This window comes from Marmota marmota, unplaced genomic scaffold (genome assembly GCF_001458135.2).
Source record: "Marmota marmota marmota unplaced genomic scaffold, marMar, whole genome shotgun sequence".
In the NCBI taxonomy this organism is placed as follows: domain Eukaryota; kingdom Metazoa; phylum Chordata; class Mammalia; order Rodentia; family Sciuridae; genus Marmota; species Marmota marmota.
This window is the reverse complement of record NW_025999982.1, coordinates 22973419-22985798: the sequence shown is the minus strand read 5'-3', so window position 1 is coordinate 22985798 and position 12380 is coordinate 22973419. Positions and strand designations below refer to the sequence as shown.

Genomic DNA, 12380 nt, shown 5'->3' with positions numbered 1-12380 from the left:
GCACTGAAGACTTTGCTAAATAGTAAGACAAATACTCTGTACTCTGTGGAATAAGACTTTCTTGAGAAATTAGGATAGGTCATTTCAGTGAAATGAGATGGTAATAAGGGTAAGGTCAGAAGTTGAGTTAGTGCTGATTTGTATTGGTTAGTATGCTCTGATATTTGTCAAGACCATTAGCAGTAGCCTAATTTTATTCAAGGTTTTGCAAATGCTTTCCAAAGTTAACAAAGAAAAAGTAACCAGGTCAGTGTAAGTCTTCAGGAACCTAAAACATATGTCCTTCAGGAAAATAATGATTGTTGTGTGTGTGTGTGTGTTTTTTTTTTCTTGAGAAAATTATTCTTTACAGGAATTTTTGAGATTTTACTGAAGCACTACAAAAAACACATTAAAAAATGTGTGAACAGTTTGGACTGTATGTCTTTCCACCCTTTCCTTTCCATAGAGTGTGTGCTTGGGAATACTAAAAGTGGTACTACCGGTAGGTCACAGCTAGAAATAATGCCATTACCATCTTCTGGTTGTTCACTTGTGTGCTTATATCTGCATTTCTTTGGAATACCTGTAAATCTGCCCAATGAACTCCCTCCAGTAAGGTTAAAGGTGTCTAAACCTGAGAGGAACATGTGTATGAATAATACCTGGTGAGGCAACTTTCCTGGTCCTATAGCTAATTAGTGGCAGAGTTGGAACTAGAATTTAATCCAGATCTCCTCTTCTTCACTAGAGTGCCTCCTTATGAATCATATGGATAGGAAGAATCCTGAAAAGTCATCCATGGCTTTTCTAATTTCTTCAGTAATGTGAACAAAGTACCATTTTTTTTTCAGCAAAATGGAAGCCTATAATGAAAATATTTCCAACTATAAGGATAGTGAAACTTGACAAACAAACAAACATCACTTTCTAGGCGAGTTAAGAGCAGAGTAGTTGCCCGTCTCTAGTTTGGCAGTGACTCAGTTTTGCCCTTAGGAGGGAACCCTCAAAACTCATGATTTTCAAATTTAGAAAGTAGCAAATTTACCACTAACATTAGTTTGTAAACTTGTATAAAATAATAGATGTTTAGAATAAGGACCATAATACAGTTGGATACTGAAGTTTTTGTTTTCTGATTCACCCAGTGATAAATATTCTTGAAATATAAAAGGAGTGATGAAAAATATATTTTTAGAGTTGAATGTTAACCACATATTTGGTACCATCTTACATTGTATGAACAAATTATCTATCATTCTGTGTTTCTTCTTCGTATAAAATATGGACGTGATCTGACCTCAGCTTATCATCTTAGACACACCTTTAGTCATATCAGTTTTTTTTTTATTAACTGTGCCTTTTCCCAAAACCTCTGCCTCCAACATAGGCACACCTACAAGTGACAGGTGAGGATGTGTGCTTTGGGCATAACTTGGTAATTTTAAAAAATTTAGTTCTCTGTACCTGAATGACCCACCAAACAAATGTCTCTTGAGATCCTTCACATTTTGTCCAGTATTAAGGTTGTTTATGTGCAATCTACCTCCTTTATAATATTGTAACTTCCTTTTTGGAGTTCAACAAATGCATGTGGACTTTGTGAACTCTCAGGCTGCTATCACAGAGTGTACTGGCTTCCAAACACCAACATGACAAATGTCAAGAAAACATGGAAAAGAATCAAAGTTCAGAAGGAGAAGGGAAGGCAGCATACAGACATCTCCTAATTAGTATCTCCTAATAAGCATCCTGTTTTTAAAAGAGTTCTGATTTGCCATGGTTAGATTTTTATGTGAACCGTATATCACAATAAGAGTTTCAAAAAAGATACACCACTAAATTTTGAAATTGTAGGGGCAAGGGCACTATGTGAATTCCAGGGATGTTTCTTATTATTTGGGAAATAATTGAACAACCTCACTTATGAGCAAATGAGTGAGAATTATATGTGCTCGGGTCAACAAATCCCCCAAATCTGATTCTCCAAGTTTCCAGACATTGGTATTCTGAAGAGGTTATTCTTGTTTAAAATAATTGGGCCCATTCATTACTTTTAGGAAACAATCTGGGCAGAGCATATAGTGATATTGAGCTAGACTGCCTCTCTCTTAGCAGTGCTTGCCACTTTCTGAGTTAGAAACTGTACATGCTTTTGCACTTTAAACCCACACAAACTAGCCTTTCTGTGTTGCTTTCTTTCTCTAATTGCAAATTGACCTAATATTGAACTAAATGAGCTCTGTAGAAATTGGTAAAGGCACTTTTGCTTAGATATCTCCTAAATTAAGACCACTGTGATTGTTTAAACTCAGAGTAGTTCATTGTTCTTTGCCTCTTGTACAATTGTCAGAAGTTGCTACATGTGGTGTCTCACTAGGTTTGGGAATTCCAGGGGCTCCAGCAATTCTAATTGCTTAGCTTCTGTAAGTGGGCCCTGTAATAACACGGGTGCCGAGGCCTCTGAGTTGGTAGTGTAGCTCCTGTCATTAGGAATCCGCCTTGGAGAAAAATACCACCTGCTTATTTCTTTTAAAAAACCAGAAGGAAACATCCCCTACGGAAATGAGGTTTGTTTAGACCCTCCAGGTGTTTAGGGAGTGAAAATAGGAATGATGAAAAGTAAAGTGGAAGGAAAGGCTAATCAAAGGAAAATGGTAAGATCTCAAGCCAGAGGAAGGGAGTGAGAGAGGATGCCCTTGGGTTCAAGGTCTGCTCTTTGTTGTGTCTTAAAGACCTTTTTTACCACTCATTAGAAACTTTCTGAATAAGTATGAACAATTTTAGCAATTGGAGAAATGTTTAAGTCAAAACCCATTACTTACTGCTTATTGTGAACCATTTTTGGTGAAATCACAAGAGTATTTTGAATTCAAAGCTCAAATAATATATAAGCACAGACTGTATAACTTCGGAGGTAAAGTGCAGTTCCTGTGCTCAGGCCACCTGGTTAAAACCTCAGGTCCAACATTTACTATCTGTGTCCTCTTTGATAAATTAATTAACATCTCTCTTCCTCAGTTTTCTTGGCTGAAAAAGAAGTTAATGGTGTTCCCACATTATGTATTTGTTGTCAGGATAAAGGGAGCTACTGATTGTTAAACACTGAGAACAATGTGTTCGGTAGAATGCTGTGGTTTTAGTGGGTTGTTTTTGTTTTTTGTTTTTTTGAATATAGAGAGTCTCTTAAAAGTGGCTTGCAGTAACTTTTAGGAAATTTCTGAAATGTGAATTCAACATAATAGCTAAGGTTAAAAAAAAATGATGCTAAATGTTAAAAACATTGCCCAGAATGCAATTATGGAGTTTCAAAAAAGGTGCTAAGATTATCAACAATTTATTTAAAGTCAACTTTTGCTACTTATACAAGCAGTAAACAAAGTTATTAAAATTTGGTAATCATACAGTTGTTCTCTGTGTTACTCACATGTAAAAATGAGCCCATTTTTTGGCCCATTAGAAATACACACCAGTCATTTGGAATGAGTCATATCCCTGTGGCTGTTCCATTTGTTGCTTAACAATAAATATTTGCTAATTTAATTTTTTAGATTTCTCAAAAGGCAGAAGGGAAATTTCTGGTTGAAGTCTTATTTTCTTTCAGTAAAGCAAATATTTGACTTCATTAAAGAAACAGTGTTTGAGTTTCAGCTTTCCATTTTGGCAACCTAGATGGTATCATCAGACTGTTTTTCATTGGGTACTTTTTTTTTTTTTAAAGGGAAGCCATCATGTTAAACCAATATTAACAACAACTTGACTTTCCGTATTATACATGTCATATTTTTAACAGCTTGAACACAAACAGAAAAGGTTCAGTGATGTGTCACTTTATTTTTTCCAGGATCAATAGAAGAAAAAAATACATCATGACTGTTAAATCTTACTTAGATCTCTTGCAGCATTTACAGTGAGATGGAAAGGCCCAGATGGTTTCTCTTAGTCTTAGACTCTTCTAAGTGAACCACATAGTCAGGCTCTGCCTGCATTTGTATTGTATGTGCCTTGAAAACAGATAATATATTAGAAGACTCTTTCATTTCTTTCCCATGGGGACTATGCACACCTGAGGCTGCTGGATTAGTCCATGAAGTGTTTTTCTTATGTTTCCTCATGGATCTGTAATTACTAATGAGTACTTCAATTTGAAAATGAACAATGTCATACAAAGTATGAACCAGATTAAGAGAGATTTTTTTTTCAGAAGGTTTTTTTGGTTTCCTTATAATGAAGGAAATCTACTTAGAAATTTGACAAATATTTAAAAAATCTTTGCCCCCTTCATTGGTTTTATTTTCCATTGTTTTTTGGTTCTAAAATTTCCATTTGTTCTTTAGGTGTCATTTCTTTGTGGAGGCTCTGTTTTGTGGCTGAGGGCTTCTGATTTTTCATTTATTTCAACCATGAACATCCAGAAATGGTTGTCAAAAGCATTTTTATCATGGCTGACTTAAAATCTCTATCAGATAATTCTCTCATCTCTGCCATCCAGATATTGGCATCTGTTGTTGTTTTAAGATGGACACAATACCTTTATTTGTTTGTTTGTTTGTTTGTTTATTTATTTTTATATGGTGCTGAGGATCAAACCCAGTGCCTCACACATACTTGGCAAGTACTCTACCACTGAGCTACAACTGTAGCCCCTGGCATCTGTTTGATTATCTTCTTTAATTCAATTTGATATCTTTCTGGTTCTCATATGAAGTTATTTCTTGGATCTTAACTTTCTGATTTTTTTCTTTTTTTATTTATATGTGACAGTGGAATGCATTTACAATTTTTATTATACATATAGAGCACAATTTTCATATTTCTGGTTGTATATACAATATATTCACACCAATTTGTGTCTTCATACCCGTACTTTGGATAATAATGATCATCACATTCACCATCATTAAAAACCCCATGCCCCTTCCCTTCCCCTTTCACCACTCTGCCCTATCTAGAGTTCGTCTATTCCTCCTATGTTCCCTCTCCCTATCCCACTATGAATCAGTCTCCTTATATCAAAGAAAACATTTGGCATTTGGTTATTTGGGATTGGCTAAATTCACTTAACATTATATTCTCTAACTCCATCCATTTACCTGCAAATGGCATGATTTTATTCTCTTTTATTGCTGAGTAATATTCCATTGTATATATATGCCACATTTTTTTAATCCATCTATTAAAGGGCATCTAGGTTGGTTCCACAGTTTAGCTATTGTGAATTGTGCTGCTATAAACATTGATGTGGCTGTGTCCCTGTAACATGCTGTTTTTAAGTCGTTTGGGTATAGACCGAGGAGAGGGATAGCTAGGTCAAATGGTGGTTCCATTCCAAACTTTCCAAGAAATCTCCATACTGCTTTCCATATTGGCTGCACCAATTTGCAGCCCCACCAGCAATTTGTGAGTATGCCTTTTTCACCACATCCTCGCCAGCACTTATTATTGTTTGTATTCTTAACAGCTGCCATTCTGACTGGAGTGAGATGAAATCTTAAGAGTGGTTTTGATTTGTATTTCTATAATTGCTAGAGATGATGCATATTTTTTCATGCATTTGTTGATTATACATCATCTTCTGAGAAGTGTCTCTTCAAGAGTGGTTCAACGTACGGAAACCAATAAATGTAATTCATCACATCAATAGACTTAAAGATAATAATCATATGATCATCTCAATAGATGCAGAAAAAGCATTTGACAAAATACAGCACCCCTTTATGTTCAAAACATTAGAAAAACTAGGGATAACAGGAACATATCTCAACATCATAAGGGCTATCTATGCTAAGCCCCAGGCCAACATCATTCTTTTTTTTTTTTTTTGAGAGAGAGAGAGAGAGAGAGAGAGAGAGATTTTTAATATTTATTTTTTAGCTTTCGTCAGACACAACATCTTTGTTTGTATGTGGTGCTGAGGATCGAACCTGGGCCGCATGCATGCCAGGCGAGCGCGCTACCGCTTGAGCCACATCCCCAGCCCACAGCCAACATCATTCTAAATGGAGAAATATTGAAGGCATTCCCTCTAAAAACTGGGATGCCCTCTTTTACCACTTCTATTTAACATAGTTCCTGAAACAATGGCCAGAGCATTAGACAGATGAAATTAAAGGGAACATATAGGAAAAGAAGAACTCAAATTGGCACTATTTGCTGATGATATGATTCTATACATGGAAGACCCTAAAAGTTCCACCAGAAAACTTCTAGAACTAGTAAATGAATTCAGCAAAGTAGCAGGATATAAAATCAACACCCATAAATCAAAGGCATTTCTGTATATCAGTGACAAATCCTCAGAAAGGGAAACAAGGAAACTACCCCATTTTCAGTAGCCTCAAAAAAAAAATAACTTTCTGATTTAAGGACTTTTTTGGATTCCACTCTGGCATAAGAGCTGGCCAGGTGAGGGTAGATGTCCAGGTTCATCACTTAGCCTCTCTAGACACCTCAGGGGATGCCCCATTGTTTTTGCTGGGTGGGTTTGGGAGTTGCAGCTCCCCATGTGGTCTCTACTGATACCTATTAGCCACAGTGGTTCAAGAGTGAGTGACGTTAAGGACCCCCTCTTTCCATTAGGCATGCCTTGACGCACTTCAGAGACAAGAATGGGCACAACTCATGGCTGTTTGCTTGGGGTTGGAAGCCCAGGATCTGCATGTGATCTCTGCCTCTCTCCTTGGCCTTCTCTAACATTACCCTGGCAGAGATGTTGGGAACCTTGCTGTAGCCTCATGAAGGTGGGCATCTAGGCTCCTTGGTCAGCTTTCTTGATATAAGTAGAATTGGGGGCAACATTTTTTCCCCATGGTATTTGGTTGGAATAAAGTGGTAACTACCTAAGTTTTCTGACTTGCTAGGCTGCCCTTATCCTTGTCCTTTCACTAGAGAGATCAGGCTTGTCTTGGGGCTTTGTCTGTGCACATTGATGTGTCTAGGTTTCTAGTTTCTCTAGCATCCAGTCTTGGATAGGTGAGCACAAAGGAATCCCAGAAAACTCATCACCATGGTGTTCCTCAGGGTCCGGGATCCACCGCTCTTCTGCCCTCTTCTCTCTTCCTCTGTGTAATCCCTGTGTGTGTTTTATTTGAAGCGCAGACACTGTACTTATCATGAGGAACTAGGAAAAGTTCAGCTGTTCCATCATCTCCTGAGTCCACATAGTATTGTATAGTTTGAAAAGTACAAATTCTTTTCTAGTCTTTCCTCTTCCTTCTCCTAGTTATTCCCCCACCCCATCTGGATTTCCAGCTTCTCTTCAGAAATCAGAAGTTCTGGCAGAATTGGGCTTGAATACGTACAGCATCCATTCCCCACTAATTCTGAGGCTGTTGTTAATTACCATTCACCATTGGTGCCCATGGTGTCACTTGCCTACTATATTATCAGTGATAATTTCTTAGTCTGGAAATGTATTGTGTTTTATCTAATGTAAGCATTGAAATTAATTAAAATGCTCTTTGAGTTGGTAGTCACTTCTAGGAATCTACACCAAGAGCCTAATTAGAGATGCCAAAAGATTTATACATATGATATTCATACAGGTATACTTATAGCAAAAAATCTATGGAGAGCCTGAATGAAAATGTCTTGAGTATGCTAGAATACATTGGTGCTATTTTAAAATCACAATGAAAAATATGACTTGGGAAATTGTTCATAATAAATAAAAAAAGTGGGGTATATTATCCTAGACCTTTACGTGTCTTTCTTCTGGAAGAAAATTCACTGAAATACCAACAGTATTAGCTTCAGGTTTTAATTTTCTTTTGTATATTTTCCTGTACTTTATGAATTTTTACCATGTCCATGAATCATTAGTAGGATCAGGAAAATAAAATCTCTTATTAAAATATTTAAGAATTCTCTCAAAAATGTTTCCTGCCATTATTAAATGAAATGTTTAAAAATTAGACAAGAAAAATTTGGTAGTATACTGTATATACATTGAGACATATATCGGCACATTTATTCCTACACACAGATATAGTATAGTAGTACATGGGAATATGTCATTCTTTTTACTTAGGAATCATGTGTTTTTACAGCAGATTGCTACCTGGTATAGTATGAGTCAAGGTGACAGAGTAATTAAAGATGGTATCTGTCCCTTTATGTCTGTTGCTGTTACATTTGGATAATACTCCTAAGGAGCAAACGATTGGGTCCACCAGGAAAGAAGGCAGTGAGACTCACTGTCCTAAAATCATTAATGCAGTGTTATGACTTCAACACATTTTAAGAGCTTATATTTAATTGCTCTATGGAAAGTTCTCCTTTCTTTATGACTCAGTGATTCTCATGAATTATTTCAGGATGCCATGAAGAGATAAGCTCAGAGTCTCCACTTGTGTAATAAGGATATTTAAAAGAAACGTAGATAGGTATTTTTCTGGCACCAGTTACAGGAACTTGCTGACCTTATGATTTATCTTTTGTTTAGTTTGACCAAGCGGCTGATGCTGAGTTATCCTGGATTACTGAAACAGAAAAGAAATTGATGTCTCTGGGTGACATTAGGCTTGAGCAAGACCAGACCTCTGCTCAACTGCAGGTTCAAAAGGTGAATAGATACATTTCCAGTTGCTTTGTAAATTATTTGCTGCTGTGCTCCAAGTCTAGGAAATAAGCTTGCATGATTTGCTTTTCAAGACCCCTCTAGTGTTACTTGGTATTTTCAACTACTTTGCCTGATTGTTTTCTTTTTAGTTACAAACTTTGTTTCTTTTTTCTTTAAAATCTTTATTTGGTAAATCACAGACATTCACCATGGAGATTTTGAGACACAAGGATATTATTGATGAACTTGTTAAATCTGGACATAAAATCATGACCACATCCAGTGAAGAGGAGAAACAGTCAATGAAGGTATAATCTTTTCTATGTGACTGGTGTTGAGACTCTTAAATAGGCAGCATGTTTTGAGCTTTAAGGCTACAAAAGACTTTATCCACAGCTGCTGTTCAAACAGCAAACTCATTAGTTTTAGATAAGGCATGTTTTCACCTTACAGAATAACAATGAAAGGAATATTCCTACAGGGAATGACCAAGAGGACAATCTTTTTCAATAAACGTAAAAGCTATTAAAGTTTGGGTTCTTGGCTAACTGGCACACATTAAGCTTCGATTGATGTTAACTATATTTTTATCATTATTATCAGTATAAACCATTGTTATTACATATGTCAACTCACTTTGAGTTGAGTTTTATGCATGGTTAGAGGGGTTTAATTTCATTTTGTTGCATATGGTTTTCCAATTTTCCTGGCACCATTTGTTGAAGAGACTATTTTTCTCCAATTTATGTTTTTGGCTCCTTTGTCTAATATAAGATAATTGTAATTTTGTGGGTTAGTCTCTGTGTCCTCTATTCTGTGCCATTGATTTACCAGTCTGTTTTGGTGCCAGTACCATTGCTGTTTTTTTTTTTTTTTTAAATTGGCAGGAAGATATCTCAACATCGTAAAGGCTATCCACGCTAAGCCCCAGGCCAACATCATTCTAAATAGAAAAAAATTGAAGACATTCCCTCTAAAAACTGGAACAAGACAGGGATGCCCTCTTTTACCACTTCTACTTAACATAGTTCTTGAAACACTGGCTAGAGCAATTAGACAGATGAAAGAATTTAAAGGGATATGCATAGGAAAAGAAGAACTTAAATTAACACTATTTGCTGATGATATGATTCTATATCTAGAAGACCTTAAAAGTTCACCAGAAAACTTATAGAATTAGTAAATGAATTCAGCAAAGTAGCAAGATATAATATCAACACCCATAAATCAAAGACATCTGTGTATATCAGTAACAAATCCTCAGAAAGGGAAATGAAGAAAACTACCCCATTTACAATAGTCTCAAAAAAAATAAAATAAAATACTTGGGAATCAATTTAATGAAAGAGGTGAAAGAGCTGTACAATGAAAACTACAGAACCCTAAAGAAAGAAATCAAAGAAGACCTTAGAAGATGGAAAGATCTACCTTGCTCTTATATAGGCAGAATGAATATTATCAAAATGACCATACTACCAAAAGCACTATACAGATTTAATGCAATTCTGATCCAAATCCCAATGACATTCCTCATAGAAATAGAAAAAGCAATTATGAAATTCATCTGGAAAAATAAGAGACCCAGAATAGCTAAAGCAGTCCTTAGCAGGAAGAGTGAAGCAGGTGCCATCACTATACCAGATCTTAAACTGCTATGAGTTTTTACTGTGAATTTATACACAAGTCAAGATCACTGTGACTGCTACACAAAATCCGTGTGTAGCACAATATTCTACTTTGATTCTAATGTATGTAATTAATTTGTTGATTAGCAATTTTTACAGTTTCATTTGCAAAGGAAAGTCTTTTGTTTTTCAAGAAAATACTGTCTATGTTGGTACAATCATATGAAACCTGTTTTCTAGCCTCAAGGGCATTATAGGAATGAGTGGAGAATTCTACTTCTTGTTTGAAGAGCTAGTATCTTATTCATAAAAACTGGCAGTCCTTCTTGAATTTAGAATGAACTTTTGTACACAGAAACAATTACTTAGAATAGCTTTTATTGATTTATTCATTTCATATACATTTGTTGTGTACCTTCTCTATGCCAGGTGTACAGTGCTAGACAAAGTAGTCTGGAATACAGGTACTAGTCTGCCTGACAATTAAACATATTTCATCATCTGATTTTCTAGAAAAAACTGGACAAGTTATTGAAGAACTACGATTCCCTCTGCCAGATAAACTCTGAGAGGTATCTGCAGCTAGAACGGGCACAGTCCCTGGTTAACCAGTTCTGGGAGACATATGAAGAACTTTGGCCATGGCTGACAGAAACACAAAAAATCATCTCTCAGCTTCCCGCCCCAGCCCTTGAGTATGACACTCTAAGGCAACAGCAGGAAGAACATCGGGTAAGCTGAGGGTAAAAGAAAATGTGATATTCCCACTAAAAAAGCATCATGGTTTTGATGGTTTTTGAAAATGCCATTAGACATCATACATGATTACAGTGTCTTAATAATATTGTCTTCTGGTCTACGCAGTTTTCTTACCTCATAAAGGCTTAACCTGTGGCCCAGAATTATATGGAAGGCCCCATGTGGGTAGGGCATGCTGTATATGCCATTAATTGCATCATGACTTTTATAGAAGAGTACACAGTATAAACCATCTGGGTAGGGAAAAAACTCCCTTTTCAAAATGCTAGAGAAATAAGTTTTGGAAGTGCTTTTTCAAGTTTACACATGCTAAATTCCTTTCCATTTGTACATGTTGACTAAGTTTTATATTTTTTATGTAGTGGTCAGAGCCATCTAGACTATAAAGGAAAAGTAGAAATATATGGAAGAGGCTTCATACAGCTTGGAGAAAATGTACAGTATCATGAAATATATCCACATAGCAATATCAAAAACTGTGAAAAGGAAATATGCTGAGGTATAAAGACATATCACCCCCCATCCCCCCACCCCCGTGTACATGGAACTCTTTGAAGTTCTTATTCCCCTAAGTGTAGATGAATATACTAGGGAATATATTTACAACTACAATTATATGTATTTTAAACATAAGTGAAATGGCATTATGAAGCCCTCGTTTTAGCAATCACTTAATTATTAATGTCACTTAAACTTTTGCAAAGATTTGTATGAGAGAAGGTTCAAGACTCAGAATAAAATTTGGAGTCCTTGCTATTTATGGACTTGTGAACCTAGTTGTTTTCCCAGATCTGTACAAAATGTACTCTGAGACTTAATCAGTGTGGGGGTGGGGGAAGGAAAGGAAGAGAGAGAGAACTTAGGGTATATTTCAGGGTATATTACATCATTGTTTGTAATATGTGAATAACTTATTAACTTGTTTGTTTACTATTTTAATATACTAGCATGGAAGACTATCTCTAACAAGTATTTATTTAGAAAAGAGTTTTAGAGAACACTTTGTTTAAGGGAAAATGAAAATTTCATGGAGTTCTGTTTAAATCATTCAGCAATAGAAAAACTTAGAAACTATAAGAATCAGATTTAATTTTAGTAGAAGGATTTTTGTGGTGGAAATTCTGATGACTATTCACAGAATGATTTTTAATATAAAATATTTCGTGGATTTATTTTACTCTGATGTGACTTTAATAACTGCTTTTCACATAATATCAGATGGTAAGAAAGGGTCTATTATGGAGCTGACAATTTCAAAATTGAGTTGATTTCTCTTTTTTGCATAATCTTTAAATTTAAAAAAAATTATGATTGTATATATAAGGAAAAGTATGAAGGTTTGCAGCCAAGTCTTCAGATTGTTCAGATTAAAAGCTCTCAGAATATTTGTAGTGTTCTAGAATGGCATTTCTTCAGCTTCACCATCTCTCCTTCTGTTTTGGGGGAAGATCTAGTTC

The 12380-nt window shown here is 35.7% G+C and overlaps 1 protein-coding gene across 33 annotated transcripts in view; it reads left to right on the top strand.

Annotated features, from left to right (window-relative positions):
* The window catches only part of Dst (dystonin), a 436897-nt gene that overhangs the window by 373552 nt on the left and 50965 nt on the right, over positions 1-12380 (top strand). For all 33 annotated transcript variants that reach the window (XM_015487875.2, XM_048805541.1, XM_048805534.1 and 30 more), the window contains 3 exons: positions 8423-8542; positions 8740-8847; positions 10678-10896. In XM_015487875.2, the coding sequence (XP_015343361.1) occupies positions 8423-8542; positions 8740-8847; positions 10678-10896 (447 nt within the window). The remainder of the gene's footprint in view (positions 1-8422; positions 8543-8739; positions 8848-10677; positions 10897-12380) is intronic.